This window comes from Vanellus vanellus, assembly GCF_965231255.1.
Source record: "Vanellus vanellus genome assembly, chromosome: 3".
In the NCBI taxonomy this organism is placed as follows: Eukaryota; Metazoa; Chordata; class Aves; order Charadriiformes; family Charadriidae; genus Vanellus; species Vanellus vanellus.
This window is the reverse complement of record NC_138907.1, coordinates 72,236,753-72,255,523: the sequence shown is the minus strand read 5'-3', so window position 1 is coordinate 72,255,523 and position 18,771 is coordinate 72,236,753. Positions and strand designations below refer to the sequence as shown.

At 35.8% G+C, this 18,771-nt stretch overlaps 1 protein-coding gene across 1 annotated transcript in view; it reads right to left on the bottom strand.

The window, feature by feature from the left end:
- TBC1D32 (TBC1 domain family member 32) overlaps positions 1-18,771 on the bottom strand; it is a 94,388-nt gene that overhangs the window by 28,739 nt on the left and 46,878 nt on the right. The window contains exons 24-27 of the mRNA XM_082481157.1: positions 18,029-18,151; positions 16,784-16,892; positions 15,864-15,957; positions 6,270-6,395 (exon numbers count right to left, since the gene is read on the bottom strand). Coding sequence (XP_082337283.1) covers positions 6,270-6,395; positions 15,864-15,957; positions 16,784-16,892; positions 18,029-18,151 — 452 coding nt within the window. The remainder of the gene's footprint in view (positions 1-6,269; positions 6,396-15,863; positions 15,958-16,783; positions 16,893-18,028; positions 18,152-18,771) is intronic.

Sequence of the window (18,771 nt, the reverse complement as noted above, 5' to 3'; positions counted from 1 at the left end):
ATTCAAGAGTGAAAACCTTGGACAGCTGACTTCTTGTAAGAGTAGTGTCAGAAGTTTTCAACTTCATCAACCATGCTTCTGTTTAATAAATCTATGAAAAACACAGTTCGCAATTCCATTCTTAATGGCAATAATAAAGAGGACTTTTTTTAATTTCTAAGATAATGGGACAGACTTTCAAATATTGTACATTGAAATGGCAAAGGAGCAGCCTGCATTTTCTTTGAAAAGAATAAACCAAGACAATAAAAATTCTGACACTGCTTCCATTAGAGATGAAGGTTGCACATCTTATACCAATATATGAGTATCTTCTTCATTAATGGACAAAACAGCCTTTCAAATCCTAATCAAATGTCGTAATCTTCACACACATGCATGCACGCTCACATGCACTTACACTGCTTACAGGATATACCTTTGGAAGTTGCTCCAAACTGGTTTGGGGGACAGAAGAAAGAAGTTTGATCTGCAATTGTTCTTCCTGCGTAACACAAAAGACCCACAGTTCCACTCTAATTCTGAAACAAGCCTCCTTGAAAAATCAAGTAAGGGCATAAAAAGGTAAACATCTTTTTTGTATTATTCTATAAACCTCTTTTCCGAATGCAATATTTTTAAATTGGTCATACTAAAACATGACAGCAGACCACAGGCAGAATCTAGATCTAATTGAGTGATCTTTGAGGCAGAAGATTTGGTCTATATTTAAAAAGATCGAACTGAGCTTCGAGAATCTATGTTCTTCTTACAGAGAAAAATAGGCTCCTGTGAGGATCAATTCAGAATGGAAATCTAATGCAGTTACCCTGATGTGTCTTTTTGAAATCACAGCCTATAGAATTCTCTCTCACATACTTAACAAGAGAGCCTATGGAAGACCGCTATGCAAGACTAAAGTAAGTCAAATCTTCTATAGCTGGACCTAACGGAGACTGAAATTTAAATAATTTTCTCCTTAAAAAACAAGGAACAACATGCTAATAATGGCTTTTAAAATGTAGTATTTCATTGTCTTTGAATCCAGAAGATCTTGTTCATCAAAAAGTAAAGTCCCTATTATCTTTACGGTTATATAAAGGCAGAGTGGTGACAACTGAGATACAGGTACTAGAATCTCAACAAGGAGGGTAAAGTTGACTTTGATATAAGCTACATTTACAATGACTGATTAGGCTATTTTGATAAACTGGCAAAGTTTAGCATTTTGTTATCCTGAATAAAAAAACCACAACCACACACAACAGTCATACCTACTGAAAAAAAAAAATCCATCTTTTTGGTTCTTCATCCTATGGGGAAAGTTCCGCAGTTACTCTTAACTTTTTGCAACAATTGCTAACGGCTGCAGCACACAGACGTCACAAACAATGACTAATCAAGGGATCACAGTAGTTTTCATCAGCATGTTTTGACAGAGCTACCTCAGATGAGGCAGAGCTCACAAAGCATTAATGGATTGCAGAACACTGTGTTGATCATAACCACTGTGCTTTCATCAGCCATTTAACTTGTAAAAAATGAAGAAAAATACTGTGTTTTCCAGTAAGGTCTCATACACAATTTCAAGAGTTTTTTGTATTTTTGTAGTCATTAATAGTTAAAGAGACTAAAAGAGTAACTGCCTGACGATGAAAATTATCTTAAAAGAAAAATATGCCCCACACATTTTTTTACTGTTCTTTTTTTAAGAACAAACAATTCAGAGGTAAATTAATAGGCTCTTAAGAATACTGGTGATCTAAGTCCAAATTCCTGACGAAGATGTGCCATGGAAACCCTGAATGACTCCATGGAGCACGCCATTCTAGCTGAGTTTACTACCCCTATCCACATATGGACATAAAGCTTGAAGAGAATGATTAGGATTTAGGGACTGAATATCTCTCCTTATGAAGGGAAGAATGTTAGCATGTAATTATATGATCTCTGCAACAACCCTAATTTCTCTTACTTCAGGTTTATACTCTCCTAAGAGCGGAGAGGATTAATCGAATCTGAATTGAGAGGCAGTTGAATCTGTCCAGACTGGAAAGAGGTCAGCTGCTGATACAACACTAACTGAGAACAGATAAAAAAGGAGTTGCTGGGGTTGAAATTAACAGAAATGCCTTCTGAAGGACAAGAAGGGGGAGATAACTGAAAAAGGCATGGATAAAATAGTGAAGCTGAGATACTGGTTCAAAAAAAAAAAACACAAAACCAACAACCTCCCAATCATGTGAACGATTTGAAGATGCAATATACTAAGCCTAGATTTACACAGACTAATAATTTTCTACATAAACCTAACCTGTTTTTCAGAGGAATTGATTTTCTTGTTTCGCTTCCTGCCATAGCTTAGATGCCAATACATAGAAAGCTCTTATCTAGCTGTACTAAGATGCTTCAGGGAGGCCACAAGTATTGCAAAGAGTAGTCCAAAATAGGCCAAGACTCAACCCGGCCAAGGGCTCTATCCATGTTCATGTTTCCTAGCTGATATAAGTGACCCAAAGACACATGAAAAGCTGCTCAACAACAAGCAGCTATATGCCTAGCATCTGTAGCACCTTTATAGAACAAATGACTGGAAGAATGCCTTTGTCTTATTGTGCTTAGAACAACAGAACATAGCAGCCGGTTACCTACAATACAATTTGCTTTTAGATGACCATGAAAAATCCCACACTTTCAGACCAGCCACACTAAAAGACATACAAGCATGAGGAAGGTTTGCATCTCCTTTCAGTGGTTCCATAAAGCCATTCAAAACTGCATTGTGCTGTTTGACCACAGAAATTAATTAAGCTACTGTCAGAGATGATGCTTAGCAGAGAAAACGCCAATCTAGAGATGAATGTTCCCAAAAGTAATGCGATACCACAGCATTTAGCACAAAGACACTGACCACGTCAATGAGATGGTAATCAACACCAGAAGAGTGAACTCGACTATATATATATATAGATACTATAAGGTTTGCTCAAGAATTTTCTGATGGAGTTCAAGAAGGTTCTATAGATTCAGCATCTGGTAATCCTAACACCAGACCACAAAATATTTTAAAAATCAAAACATGCTACATTATACAGTCATTGAATCCAACGTTCTCTTTGCTGATTATGTTCTGTTTCAACTGCTGTTTATGTTAGTCTCCCTTAGAAAGGCCCCAGCACAGGTAGCATAAGTATGCTGCTTTGTTCTGGAATCCTTCAGTTTGCTCCATGTGTAACTAAAGAGAAAGTTTTGATTTCTTGTGTTCTGGACTGAAGACACTCAGTCCTCTGAAATTAGTTAGGCTGGAGTGTGGGTCTGCTTGAGGGTAGGAAGGCACTACAGAGGGATCTGGACAGACTTGATTGATGGACCAAGGCCAGTGGTATGAGGTTCAACAAGGCCAAGTGCCGGGTCCTGCACTTGGGTTACAACCACCCCATGCAGCACTACAGGCTTGGGGAAGAGTGGCTGGAAAGCTGCACCGCAGAAAAGGACCTGGGGGTGTTGGTCCACAGTTGGCTGAATATGAGACAGCACTGTGCCCAGGTGGCCAAGAAGGCCAATAGCATCCTGGCTTGTATCAGAAATAGTGTGGTAAGCAAGACTAGGGAAGCAATCATCTCCCTGTACTCAGCACTGGTGAGGCCACACCTTGAATACTGTGTTCAGTTTTGGGCTCCTCACTACAAAAAAGACATTGAGGTGCTGGAGCGTGTCCAGACAAGGGCAACAAAGCTGGTGAAGGGTCTCAAGCAGCTCTTATGAGGAGCAGCTGAGGGAACTGGTGTTGTTTAGTGTGGAGACAAGGAGGCTGAGTGGAGACCTCATCACTCTCTACAACTACCTGAAAGGAGGTTGCAAAGAAGTGGCGGTTGGTGTCTTCTCCAAAGTAACAAGCGATAAGACAAGAGGAAACAGCCTCAAGTTGTGCCAGAGGAGGTTTAGATTGGATATTAGGAAAAATTTCTTCACCGAAAGGGTTGTCAAGCATTGGAACAGGCTGCCCAGGGAAGTGGTGGAATCGCCATCCCTGGAGGTATGTAAAAGACAGGTAGACATTACGCTTAGGGACATAGTTCAGTAGTGGTTTTTGCAGTGTTCGGCTGATGGTTGGACTCTATGATCTTAAAGGTCCCGTCCAGCCTAGATGACTCTATGATTCTATGAAATCTGGGAGAGCTTCACATGCTGCAAAAGATACATAGCAGCACAGCTGTCTCTCATAAAGCAGTTTCAATGAACATGACGTTGTCTCAAACCACACAGCCAGCAGATATTTTGCTGCTTCTGAAGTATCTCCAAGTTGACATGCAACATTTGAACAGCTTCGCACCCACCTTAAATTACCAGTAATTATACTGAGTTTATAATATTACTATCCTTTTGTAGGGTGTTTTTATTTATTTATTTAGTGCTTCATTATGCTATTCTATTTTCATACTTTACTTTTTTGTGTGGTTTGTGAAAGCACTTGCAAGAAGTCCTTGTGAGGTTAAACAACAGATACTTTCTTGCTGACTTTTACTTCCAGTTCAATCTCAGCTGGAAACAGTTATACAGAAGCAAGCATAATTTTTTTGCTATGGGTTTTCAAATGTTAATGACTTTCTCTAATTCCTCATTCTAGCTTCTGGTACCTCCAAACAAAAAACAGAAAACAACCTCTATAGGTTTTGGGGCTGTGTATGGATAACTATAAAGCAAAAAGGAAATATATTTATTTTTCTTTTAAGCTAGCAACTTTAAATGTATGTTCTGGTTTTTGTAAAAATATTTTTTTTCTACAAATAATTCCTTTCAGGTGCAGGAAGACAGACTAACAATTTTTAACAAAAATTTCATATAATCCAAGAAGAGATCAGTCTAGAAAATATACTGCATTCAAATAAAATTGATTTTACAAAGACTAAATTATTTGTGCTTCACAATATATAACATAAAAAAAATCCTCATTGAACTACTAGATCAGTCACGCAAGAAAAGAAAACATACAATTTTGCCAGAAAGATCTAGCGTTTTTTTAATTGCTACTCTTAAACTGATTTTTCTTATACTAGCAAAAGTTCACATAAAATACGTTCAGGTGTTTCTGAATGGTTATGAATCTCTGTTCACCTGTTTCACAAAGCTGACTGAATACACACATTTATGAACGTGTACAATATAATGTGTATTACAAATGCATATACGCATATGCATATGTATTCTGTCTATACATACATTCTCGCAAGCAGAAGGTGAAAGCTCTGACTAATTTACTATCACCTAAGACCATACACTCAAGCTTGTTTCAAACAAGCAGTAAGAACAGAAAGCTCAGAATTTAGAAACATTCAATAATTATTGACAATAACCATATAATACAAATGACAAATTTCTTATTAACTATTTTAATATTTAATCAGTGCCTGTATAAATGACTTTTATAACTTTGATAACTTTTATATTGCTATATAACTTAGCATAAAATTCAGGTCTCTTATGTAAAACACAAATGCTGGGTTACTTTGATCCCAGAAGATACTTCATGTCTTCACTGTCAGTTGTATTAATTGCTTACATGAAGAATTTAAAGGGAAATCTTTGTCATCTGTAACCGAAGTTAGACTATGCACTGACAGAATTCTTACAGAAATGGAAGCCAGCAATTTCTGAAAATACCTAGGTTCTTTATTGCTACACAAGGTTATATGATATTACAAGTGAATTACTACATCCGTTTTCTGATCATTTATGTCACATGGGTGATCACTGCTTTTGTTTTGTCTGGTTTCTTGTTTTAACTGATCTATACCAAAGCTCCTGCATGAGCGCACTCTTCACTAGAAAATACATATGAAAATGAAGAAAAAACTGAATGAGTGGCTTCTTTGATGTTCAGTATGGCTTAATTCTGGAATCTTTTACTGAAATTGGCCATTAATATAACTTCTGAACCCATCTTAAAAACATTCACTGATCTCTGGGAAACATTTGTTTTCTCTGAGGCTCTCTTTTCCATTTTCTCAGCATCTCAATAATGGACTCTCTAGAGATCTGAAACAACACTTATATTTGAGCCCTGCTTCTGTATCAAACTTTGTTGAAAACAGCCAACACAGAGGGATGATGGCCATAGAGAAAAATAGTTGTTCACTCAGGAAAATCCCACTGAAATAGTTTTCATAATCAACACAAAACTATTGACTAATTGTATAGAAAATGTAATCCTCAATGAAACTTTAAAGAATGTTTGCTTACTAGTAGCCTCCTGTTTGCTTCCTTTGTTAAACTCAGTAAGTCATACTCACTTGTTCCACTGATGATATCTGGTCTGGCTTTCATCACTTTGCAGAACTGTTTTCTACAAATTTCTCTCCACCCAGCTTGCTTCTCTGGACTTTTTAAGTGTGATAGGAGCTTGTCAAGATCTTTATCTAGAAGAAATGAAAAATGAGTGTTATCATGTTGGCTCCTTTTTTTTAAATTTTTATTTTTTCTTTCTTTTAAACTTACGATGTAAGCAATAAGAAGCGATTAGTTACAGAGTACCATAGAAAGAAGCAGATGCATTCAGAAACTAGAAACTGTTTCAACAAAGAACAGGAAAGTCGGATGCAGCTGAGACCCCTGTCACTGCCTGGTATTTTTGGCAGACCTCAAACCTCAAGAAGAAAAGACTAAATAAATATCTCTTATCCTATGACAATTAGGCTGGAGAAGCAGTCCTAAAGCTGACGACATTCTGCTTTATACAGAACAGAAATACTCATTCTACTTTACTGCTGGGCTTTGAACATTTAAGACATTATTGAGGCACATTTTATAACTCCTCTAAAGTTATTACTCCTCTGTCTTGAAATGATAAGAATTGGAAAGGCATTTTAAAGAAAGTAGTTTGGTATTTCCATGTGATTTCACCACCAAGAATCTAAAATAGAGGATAAGCAAAGATCCTCCACCCAATATCATTGATTTAATAATAAAACCGTGAGGTGGCAGCACTATTTTGCAGAACATGAAATAAAGCATGATAAGACAGCAACATAGCAGCGTACCATAGAAAATTCCTGCTTCTTTCTGTAAGCAGGTTTCCTTCAGATGCCTCTACTATGGACAGATATTATGGCATATATGTGTATGCCTTCAGATTGCTAAGCATACCTATTGAGTAAATTTTGTGAAAACACACTGGGCTGCCCATGCTATGAGAATTCTTACCTTAGCTCTGCAGATAATCTCCAGTGCTTCCCAACTTTAGCACAAGGACTTAAAACTGGGACAAAAGGTTACACTAAACATATACTTTTGCTGTTGCTGAAATGTCACCTTGCAAATTTTCCATTAACATTTAGAGAAACTTAGAATTTTAAGTGAGTTTTCTGAAGAATCTGGGTGCACCCAACATGCTCCAGCCCAGGGCCACAGGCTGCTTGTTGGTGCTGTCAGAGGCTGCAAGAATATAACTCCGGCATTTTCTAACTTCTGAATGCTTTACTTTTTACCTGAGCGCTATTAAAACTCAATATTTTGGTACAATTTTTATATACGAGGCACAAATGTATCAGATAAAGTTTTTCATTATACGTTCAGCTGGCTTATAAAACAAATTTGCAGAAGAGTTTACAAAAAGATTTTCACAAAAGATTCCTTTTAAATGCAAAGAAAGAAATTCAAAGATTGCTCCTTACTGTTACTCTTACCTTGTTATTAAAGACACATTCTCTCTACAACAGGGAGATGTGCCTTCAAAATTAAAATTGCCATTGATGCAATGACAAAAGGACAGTAAGTATGTTCTCTTCTCTCTTGGCTAAAAGGGATTTTTTTTTCCCTCTTTTCTACTAAGTTAAAGGAAATTACACATACTTTAGCAATTCTCTAGAAAAAAATATCACAGGCTGAGGCAGTAAATTTCACAACTGACTGAGTCTCAGAGGTTTGAAAACAGAAGAATCATAGTGACAAATGTAGAACCAGCATGTGTAATCATACATGAAAATGTTGTTGGCTTTCAACAATATGATGTCTGTACTTAAAGCCTTAAGAATTTTTTATTTAAATCAAACTTCTGCAACCAGAACGTCTATCTTGAAATTCACACTGAACAATAAATATTAGCATGCTACCATGATGCATGATGACACAGCACACTGAATAATAATATGCAAGGCAGTGATTAAAAGAATGCATACATATGCTTTGGGAAATCAAAGAGCAAATAATTTCTTCCCATATGCAGCGTTTGTTAAAAAATGCTAATATATTGGGAAGGGCTGACTATTCAAATTCTATTTTTCTGAAGGCAGAACAAATTTCAAGTTCAAATGCCAAGTCATTTTATGAAGTAATTTTATGCAATATAAAACCGATCAAACTCACACAAAGTAATGACCCCTACAAAATGGAAACAATCAATTAGGCTGCCTCTCCTCAGGCAACTTGGTTCCCAAGGCACTTGATGCTGCTATGAAATATTTTCTGGTCAACTTGAAGAGAATAATAAAGATGGCATCTGTAATAAGGTAAATGCACATGCACTCACTCCAGTTGTGCACAATTCCTCTTCTGTGGGACCATGCTGTTCCCATCATTAGGAACAGATCATAGTCTACACTACTACTAATTGTTCACTAAGGTGATGAAGGTACTTCATACCTTGCAAGCTCTCCTTTGCTCTGTTTCTACATTTTGGACACTGTAGAAATGAATTCAGTCATGAAAAGTGACTTCTGACTAAAGATTCAACAATTGTTCGGCCAGTCTATAGCTACTTAGAATATTTGCTGTTACTTTCACTTCTTTATTGTATTTCAGTTTTCCAATAAAACTTAATTGTTTCCACAAACAACATACTATTTTCAAATTATCTTATTCTTTTTAGAAGATTAGAATATTTTTAACAGCACTACAATACTGCATATAATTTATTTTAAGCTGATCTAAAGACCTTAATGATTTATAATCAGTAAATTGTCTCCCTGTCATTGGAATTTATTATACAATACATAGTATTTCAAAAGAAGATTATAGTAATTTAATTATTATCATTAATAATTATTCCAAATAAATTAACATGAAAGTTTTTGAGGATAACAAAGGAATAAGTCCTCAGTTAGTATCTTTCCAAATAACATGCACTGATGCTTAGAACAGCTTACATGAGTATGAAAATTTAATGTGGAGGATTTACTCTATCAGTATTATCAGTAGGATTTCTAGTTCTTTCTCTGCCCTTTTCTGTTATAAGAGGTAGAAGGAAATCTTAGAACTGCAACGCAACACTCCTCTACAACGTAAATAGTTATTTTACTTCCTAAAGGATTGTACTAATACAGTTTGGCAGACGATGATCACAGACTACAAGCTGAGATTTAATCAGTCAACCTACCAGAGACCAAAGTGAAACTTTGATTCCTCTGAATAAATAAAACTACTAAAAAAAAAAAAAATCCCTCAACAATTTCAAGAAAACAGAATTTCAAGATCATGGCCCATCCATCTCTGCTGCCTCCTTCTGGCTTCTTGATTTGACCGCTATTTTTCTTTGCACACTTCGTCTCTCTAATATTCTTCCTCTCCTGCAGGTTTTACAAAATTCAATCTTTATTTTGTGATTGCTGAAGCATGCACATGCTAGTATCTAGCACCATCAATGCATCCAAAATTGTACTGTTAAAACATGTAACCTTTTACAATGTTAATTTATCCTCCAACAATAAGATAAGGAAATAAAGACTACAGTATTAGTCTTTTCTGAAATTTTGCTAAAGACCATGGACGACTGTATTTGCCTTAAGGTTCCTCTGGGAAGGTAGTATTTAAAAAAAAGGAACTTAAGCAACTTGAAATATGTACCAAATATCACTAACACAGATATGTATTCTGTCATTAGAATAGTGACAGACCTACTGAAAAAAGAACTCGTTTTACATAACCAGTGGATTTTCTTCCCCCAAGTCAAGGAGGATACAAGACTTCGGATCCTTGGAGAGTGCAGCACACAAATGTTCAAACACAAATTACAGAGAAACAAACTTAAGATCCATGCAACCAAGATACTATAGCATAACTGTGTATTTAATACATCTATTATATACTGTAACTGGTATATTATGGCAACTTACAGCATCTTATTTTCTTTCAGCTAAACTACTTGCCTCTTAACAGCTTGCCATTAAACAAGGACTAGCAGTTCCTCCAGCAGGTCATCACAGTACAAAAAAAGAAAACCTGGGGGGTTTTTTTGAATGAAAATTACTTCCAAAAAACTCATGATATCAAATAAATGCCAGCTCACTTTCAGAAGTCAGTTGGCAAGTATAATGTGCCCAACAGTATTACCACATAGATGGAAGTCCCAACTACCACACAGCCCCGGGCTATGCATATTGCTTGTTACTGAAGGCGCATTTTCACGCTGTTGCTAGAGATGATCTAAACACATGCCAATGCCAAAAGAGAGAAGTCTTGCTCTTCTATCTTCTCTTTTCTGTACATCACTAAATGGGTTCACTAGTTATCTCACATTAATGACTTGAATTACTGTTTTTTTTTCTGGAAGAAATACCAGAACTGCTGAAGGAGATGAAGGACAGAAGGTGAGGGAACTGAGGAAGAAAAAGGAAAAAAAAGAAAAAAACAACAAACCAGCAATAGAAAGAAAAGAAAAAGTGAGGAAGGAAATGAGTAAGACCTTGCTCTTCTGATAATAGTGAGCTTTTAAATATTTTCAACTCTACCAGTGTGACTGAAGGGAAGCTTATGTCAATTTAATTAACCTGCTGCAGTCCTGCCTTCTTCCTCATATGTGGTTATATTTTCCCATCCCACCCCTTCCTTTGTGCTAGCACTGGTTGCTCTGTGTAGCCTTCTGAAAAAAAAAAAAAAAAAAAAATAACCGTGCTTACTAGTTCATGGAGCTATGGAACTGCACTATCACTAACCTACAGTTACCCGCACGTATGAAATCTGAACCACCACACCATAACTTTCTGCAAGTTTAAACTGATCTCATTCCCTAAAAGATGCTGCTTTATAATTCGTCAGCTACCTTTTGTGCCTTTCCTTGGTAAGACCTAGGACATAAGTGTTTTAGAAAACATCAGAAATGCCACAAGCCCTTTCCCATCTGATTGTTTTTTGTGATAAAAGAGTTTTTCTGTGACTAAGATACTAAGATCTGTAAATCCATGTGTACCTTATTCCAAATCTAAACTTAGAAATAATGAGTAACCTGACTATATTATATTTGACTAGTACATGAAAACATATCCATATAAGGATATATATTCTAGGAAAGCCCATGCACATTTCTGAGACCTGTCCACTTACTTCTCTTTCACCTTTCATTAATTGAGTAGACTTCTTAAAGAATGGAAGGCAACAGCCTCATACATGAATACTGAACCAAATATAAAAAGAAGGACAAGTCAAAGAAGTGCAGGTGATGAAGATATTTATGTGAAATTGGATAACAGGAAAGCTAATATAGCTGGTTCTTTGATAGAGAAAGTTAAAAAAAAAATAAAAAGAGAGACTGCTAGTTTCAGGCAGATATATATGAAAAAAAAATCACCAAAAAAAGGTCTGAAAAGAAATCTGATAAAAAAAAAAAAATGAACAGAAACATGGCAGCATGTTGCCATTCAATTTAGAGTATAAAGCAAAGAACTCAGAGAACAGTGGCCAAGATAAAACATCAAAAGACTTTAAGAACATTATCACAGAAGACTTTTGGTAGCAATTCTGGACTGTATGAGTCAGGAAGAGGGTAGGATTAGTGAATGATGGGTTGCCTACATATATGAAAATGCTAAGCAGTGAATGCATCATTGCAGGACAATTGTGGACACTATTCTTCAGTCACACCCATCACCAACTGTCATAACTACAGAGCTAGGAGAAGAAAAGGAAAATAGATCTTCTGTGCCAACAGAAGAGTGAATGTTACTGTTTAATACAGTTCTAAAAAGTTTAACTTTTAATAACCTAGTGTAGTTAATATTACAAGTAAAAAAAAACATTAATAGTTGTATTCTGAATAACGAAGGACTATATCACTCTTTGAAAACCACTTAATAGTTCTTCCTCAAATTATCTTACTGAAACAATAATTGAACAATTAAGACAAAAGAAAAGCAAGAGGGTATCTTGCTGCAGTATAAACAGGTGGAAATGGCATAATTAATTTCCACACGTAAATAACGATCCCCATAAATCATTTGAAGCTTCACTATAAATTATCTTTGACAGAACTGAACCATTAATATACTGCTATCCAATAGTTTTCCAACTCTCAATACTGGCTGAAATAATTCATGCATATTAATACAAAAGCAAGCAAGTTTATTTTTCCATATACCTTTTCCTACAGACACATATACCATACAGGCAAATGCCTAACATCTGCAAAACCAGGGCAGATATTTGTAGAGTGAAGCAATACAGATTTTCCTTAAATACAAATATACTTTTTGGGTACATTCAAAGTGCCATCTCAAAATGGAGGAATTACTCCACTATTCCAATGTAGTTACTAATTTTACCAGCATAAATTACAATAGCTTCATTTTCTAACCAGTGAGGCAAAATATCCTGTTGCTAGTGTCAGTGAGCACTACATCAGCACAGAATAATAGCAAAAGTGCTAAAAAAAAGTTCTCCAAGATGCAGTCTTCAGGACTTGGTACTGGGAAACACATGTTCCAGACACTCTGCAGGTTTAGCACAGCTCTGCTTTTTCTTACAGCTCATTATTCCTCCTCCCTTTCCCCTGCTCACTGAACAACCAAAAGGTGCCAGTGCTGCCTGTTTTCTTCACAGAAAACTCAGTATGAATAAAGCTTTTTTCAGTGACCACCCCTCATATGCTACTCTAAGTTTTATCTATGGTTTCCATTAGACTAGATAGAGTCACAGGCTACGTGACGCCTAGGGCTGTGGAAACGAAACTTCCTGCTCCCTGACCTCAGCAGCACATAATCTTTTCAGTGAGCAACAGACACGCTATTCCAAAATATTCAGAGTAATTTCAGGTTGCACTCAGAAAGGCAACTTCCATTAGTTGAGAGACACCCGTAGGAAACAAAGGTTCTGTTATTGCATCTGTCCTTCAACTCCATCTGAAGGGAGGGTCAGAAGAGAAACACGTTCAGAGAGAGCAATATCATATCTGAGTGCACATCTGTAACCCTTTTGGTTTTTCCTCCCCTCCCAGCCATCTCCAATATCTGTATTATAGATACATTTTTAAAAACAAAAATCAACTCAGCTTATGTTTTTACAGCTGACATCACAATTACATGACTGACAAAGGACCAATTTTCAAAGGAGAAAGAAAAGGTAAGCTTCTGGCATCCAGGTTAATAAGATGTGTCCATGGTTAATTAAAGAGGAGGTGAGTAAGAGGTCAGCGCAGACAGCATAAAACCTACAGTTACAGCCTTTCCAGCCAAAGAAACTATACATTCTTTAACGGTACTAAGAATCTAGCAGCCTTAATCATTCACGTAGTAGAAACACCACAAAAAGAGGAAAGGAATGATATCACACAGGTTATATAATGAAACACCGCAGCACAAAATCTGAATACAGACAGCTTCAGGGAACCGCAGGAACATTCTGCTACCTTCGATCTTTGGTGACAGATATAACAAAGCACTCGCCCATTCCCACTCATACAGTGTACAAGTGTTTGCACGGCTGCACAAGTTTTGCCGTTCAGAAGTCTGTGTGAACCCTGTCCACCTCCTTGCAGTGAAGCAGAATTAAAATTTAACAAGTATTTGCCTAAACTATTTTTAAAACCTGCGAGTTGTGTAACACACGACACGAATTCTGAATATTCACAACATCAAAGAAGTTGTTCTTAAAACCTCCAATGATGATTTCAGAACTTCCAGATGTATCCTACTAGAACATTTCTTTATTAATTTGTAATGAATCTTTATTGCCAAGTAACACAAGTATGTTTTTTTCTCTGCACAGGGATATAGAAAACAATCAATCTGTCCTCTGTTTAACTGCTTTTAACATACTATCAGACTTGCATGACCTCTGTCTTTTCAGCATCAGCCAGTTCCAATTATTTCAATCTATACCCTCATATCACATTTCAGAGTCATGATCTGTATCTGTGCTCTAGAATCCCTCAAATATATCTATTTTTCTTAGACTGCAGTGCCCTGCTAGAGATACTCCACCCAAGGACTCATCACCTTCAACTGACAAAGACCATCTTCTGTCTTGCATAACTATAACTCACAGACCTTTCTTATAACTGTATTTTTAACCTCTCTTGCAAATGAGCACTCCTATCACTCCCATACTGTAGTGCTGAAGAATGCAGTTCAGATATTCCCCATCTTCTACTCATGCTCTTGATTTCTCTTTTATAAGCACTGGAAATAGCAATTCATTAATCTCATTCTTTTCATTTTTGATCTATTTATTCTGAAACTTTCTTGGAAAATAACTTACACATCCTGAAAGCTTCAGTCTGGCAAATCAGATATTCACAGTTTGGTGGAAGAATAATTCCTTTTTTTTTTTTTAATGAGAACTGAAATAGAACACTTTCAATATTTTATTTTCGTTATTTTTCAAACAGCAAACAAAATATTTTGTTTGACTATAAAACTAAATGTTCTGTTAATTTTTCAGTTATATTGTCTTTTCCTTCAGTTACTTTTTAATATAAAAAATGCCATTTCAAATGCAAATATTCAATACTTCATCAAACACATCTGCAAGCCTTTGAAACTCTATTTCAGCAAATTTACTGTTAGTCAAAAAGTTTTAGCCAAGCTTTCCTTGCTGGCTGTCATCCACACAAGTGACAACTACAATGTCTATTCCATTATCAAACTGGTTAATGATTAGCAACAGAATTGCTCTGAGCAAGAGAACAGAGACGTTCTGTGGGTTACAGTAAAATATGTTTTTCCAATCTAAGAGCAATACTATCTGCCTCCTTGAAGACATATTTAAAAAAACTGGGCACCCACTTTATGATGATTTGATTGTTGTTTTATGAAAACTGTATTGGGAAGCCTGCTGGAATGTTATTACTAAAGTTAAACAACAAAAACTCCCTTCTGTTATAAATACATGGCCTTTCCTCTTGTCAGAAAAGGGAATAGCCTTTTTTATTTTTTTTCTAGATATTTATAAACAGACTATTTTATATTCTACAGTTAACTTCTATCACTTTTGAAAATCTGTATCTGCTAAGGAAATTCACAAGTAATTTCTAACAAGTACATCTCAATGATACAGAAAACATGAACAAATACAAAGAGTGATTTATTTACTATAAACCATTCATCAGATTCTTTTGCACTGTTTATGCAAATTAAAACCTTAAAACGGTTTTTCTGTATGAATTAAACTGCTTTGCCTAGATAGCTCTTCAAAGGATTCTTCAGTCTGCCCGCATTCCAAATTGATGTTCAATGTGGAAACCAAATATCCTAAACACTGTCTATTTCACACGCTACCAAGCTTTGTAAACACAGGGATCTGAATCATGAAAATAGTGTACAAAAAATTTGTAGCTTAACCATACTGTCTTCCTTCAGTTACTAGAGAGATGATATAAATGCATCTCATGAGTCACCCACCTGAGACAAGCCAAAAGGTTAATCTTGAAGTTTGCATAAGAATTAGATTACTAAACAGAGCTTTGTAGATTGACAGCTGCACAAAGGCAGACAAGCAAAACCAAACCAATTTATTTAGCTACAAATGCAGCCAACAATAAAAAAATCCTTAAATACTTATGAGATTATAATCTGGAGGATGGAGGGGGGGAGGGGCATGGGGAGGAAGGGAAAAAAAATAATTAAAAAAATCAACAGAGATGCTTGTTTGACATCTACGCTGCTTGCATGCTTTGTATGTACCTTGTCTGAATTCAGCTTTCCTAGGAATTTCTGCAACATAGCAGTTTGGCAAAGGGAATGATGAAAACATTGGCCAAGGATATGGATCACTGCCCTAGAAACAGGACCAGAAAAAAATTAATTTAGGAGAAGAATTAATAGCATTTGCTCAATAACACACAGGTAAAGTTTCCAAAATTACTGCCTACGCACCAAAATTATGCTTGACGCTACAATTTGCAATGAGATATTCCACCACTAAAAAAAAAAAAAAAGTTAAAGGATACAAAATCGAAAAAGCATTTGAGCCAGAATTTTTTCTAGTATATACTGACAGTTTTGATCTTACAGTTCTTTTTTTCAACCAAGAAGAAAAAGGCAGATTTTATAAAAATTTAAAAAAAAACAACCCACCAAACTCTATTTCCAATTTTATACATTGATCTAGCCATCTTTGCTGTGCTGACAGTAATTTGCATTTTATCTTTATAAGACTGACAGTCACCAAGAAGCAGAACATTTAAAGAAGCTGCTTAACAAACACTGTATTGTTAAGAACATGGATGAAAGCTCCAGGTATTAGATACTGCAGATGAAAACCCAAGCACGGGGAAAAAAAAAAAACCCACAGAAATATAAAAGTAAGAAAAAGACAAATTGCATTCACTTTTATAGTAAGAAACGTAACATTAAAAATGGAGCAATATAAACACCTCATCTGAACGCAGTATGTCCCAGACACATGCCAATCCCCAGACAGTGGGAACAATGCATTTTTTCAGTGTATCACTCTTAGAAATTTTAGCCCTTTATAAAGTTAAAGGTGGGCTGGTATTTCTTAATTTTAAATAATTTTCCACATTCTGAATTATCAGCAAAAATGTTCCATTAATCAAGGCAGGAGTTATGGAAAGTGACACTGTTAAACTTTAGATTCTAACCTTATCTAGTACTCTCAAAGGCAAAATCCTTTCCTGTGGTCCTCCAATCAGATTTATCCTTACAAGAATATGGTTCCTCTCCACTGACAGACCATCAATTATAAAATCTCTGGTGGGAAATCAGAACAACTTTGATTTACAGACTGGTTAATTCGGCAAACTTTAATGAGCAAGAATACCATAAGAGACATACCGGATTTAAAACACAACCTGGAAAACACATAGGCATAAAGAAATAAACAGAAACGTGAAGTATTTTAAGATGTCTGCGAGCATTATCTTAACCTCGTACTTCCTCGCCTACTGCTGATTGGAAACATCTCATATCCACATGCTCAGTAATTAGGGCAAAGACAGTTAATGGACCATCAAAATGTGCTCTTTATTTGGCCTAACAGCAAATTTCTGCTGTCACAAATAAGCAGAGTTATGAATAACTTAACACACCGTCAAGTTGCTGGCTGAAGTCACTGTGTAGCCCAAAGTACAAAATTTTTTAAAAGGGATAAAATCAGTTTTTATATTTCTTACAACTTTTTCCTTAGTAAGCAAACAGTAGGTTTCATCCTCAAATGGTATATAGCATCTATATCTGCTGAGATTTCACCCATACGTACTGGTCCCATATAGCAAACAGTAAGAGGAAAGTTCTTAAAATTCAGCATGCTGAGAGAAAGGACAAAGTGTCTGTGACTAAATGACTGTCCACGTCTGTGGACAAAAAATACACTTTTCTTTTTTGAAATAATGCATTGTGCAATTTTATTTAAAAGTCAGCAACGGAAAGTCACAGCAGTTGGAGAGTCGACTAAGTTATAAATAAAAAGAAATAAAATCCAAAAAAGTAAAATACTGATGAGGCCTTTAATTCATAAACATGAAAACAATACCCTAATTTTATATTATTACATAATATAAAATAATATAAAATAAAAATTAAAAGTCATTTTTACACTCACAAATCTTGCACTTTTTTAAAAGAAATAACATAAGATTAACACAAATAAAAATGAGAAAAATATTTGCTTCTTTACACTTTTGGGGTGAAACTGGGAGAAAGATGACTGTTGTATCTTTTCATAATTTAAGATTCATGACAAACCTGCATGTAAGTAAACATACGCACATTAGAAGCCAACTTGAGTTAGAGCATTTGTATGCTTAAAGCCACTAAGGCATTCGCGTATTTGTTCTCAGGAGAAAAGTTTGATAGTTAAAATAACATTTACGTCAGTCACTTCTTACCCTGGTCCTTCTGAAGTTTCTGTGACATTTTCCTCCTGAGCAGTTAGCAGAACTTGTGACACTTTATACTGAGTCTCCAATAGTAAAAAGGTATTGAGCTCACAGCACAGCACATTTAACAATCTGCAGGACACATTGAAATGATAGCACATCACTCAGGAATCCAGCAATGCAGAGTAAGAGAAAGGCAAATGTATTTATGAGATCTCAAAATGGAAAGAAAAAAAACCCAAAACCAAAAGACTTGAAGTGCCTGAAGAATACCCAGACACAACTGGGTCAGGAACAATCTTTTATACACTTTTTAGCCACTCACAGCCTTGAACAAACAGGGAATGGTTCACAACAGACTTTTTGTGTGCACTGAACAACCAGAGAAAATAAGTCACTGGTCAGCTCAGTCCGCTTTTAAGTTTATATCACAGAATAACAAAAGCGACACAGACTTAATAAGACATTCCACGTGAAATGTGAAGAAATTAAAAGAAGAATAGGCAGGAAAGGCAACTCAGAATCAGGTTGTTCGAAGTGGGGAGAGCGAGTGAGATGAAAATAAATCTTTCCTTTAGAAAACAGGCTTTTCAGCATTTCTGTATAATCAAATTTAACACAGCTCAAAAGCAATAAAAGATTTAACGTAACAAAAACAACAATTCTGCTGTGTTTTTTTTTATTTCAGAGAAACACGAAGCAATGGCAAATAAAATTAACAATCACAAGAGCACATGACAGCACATTACATA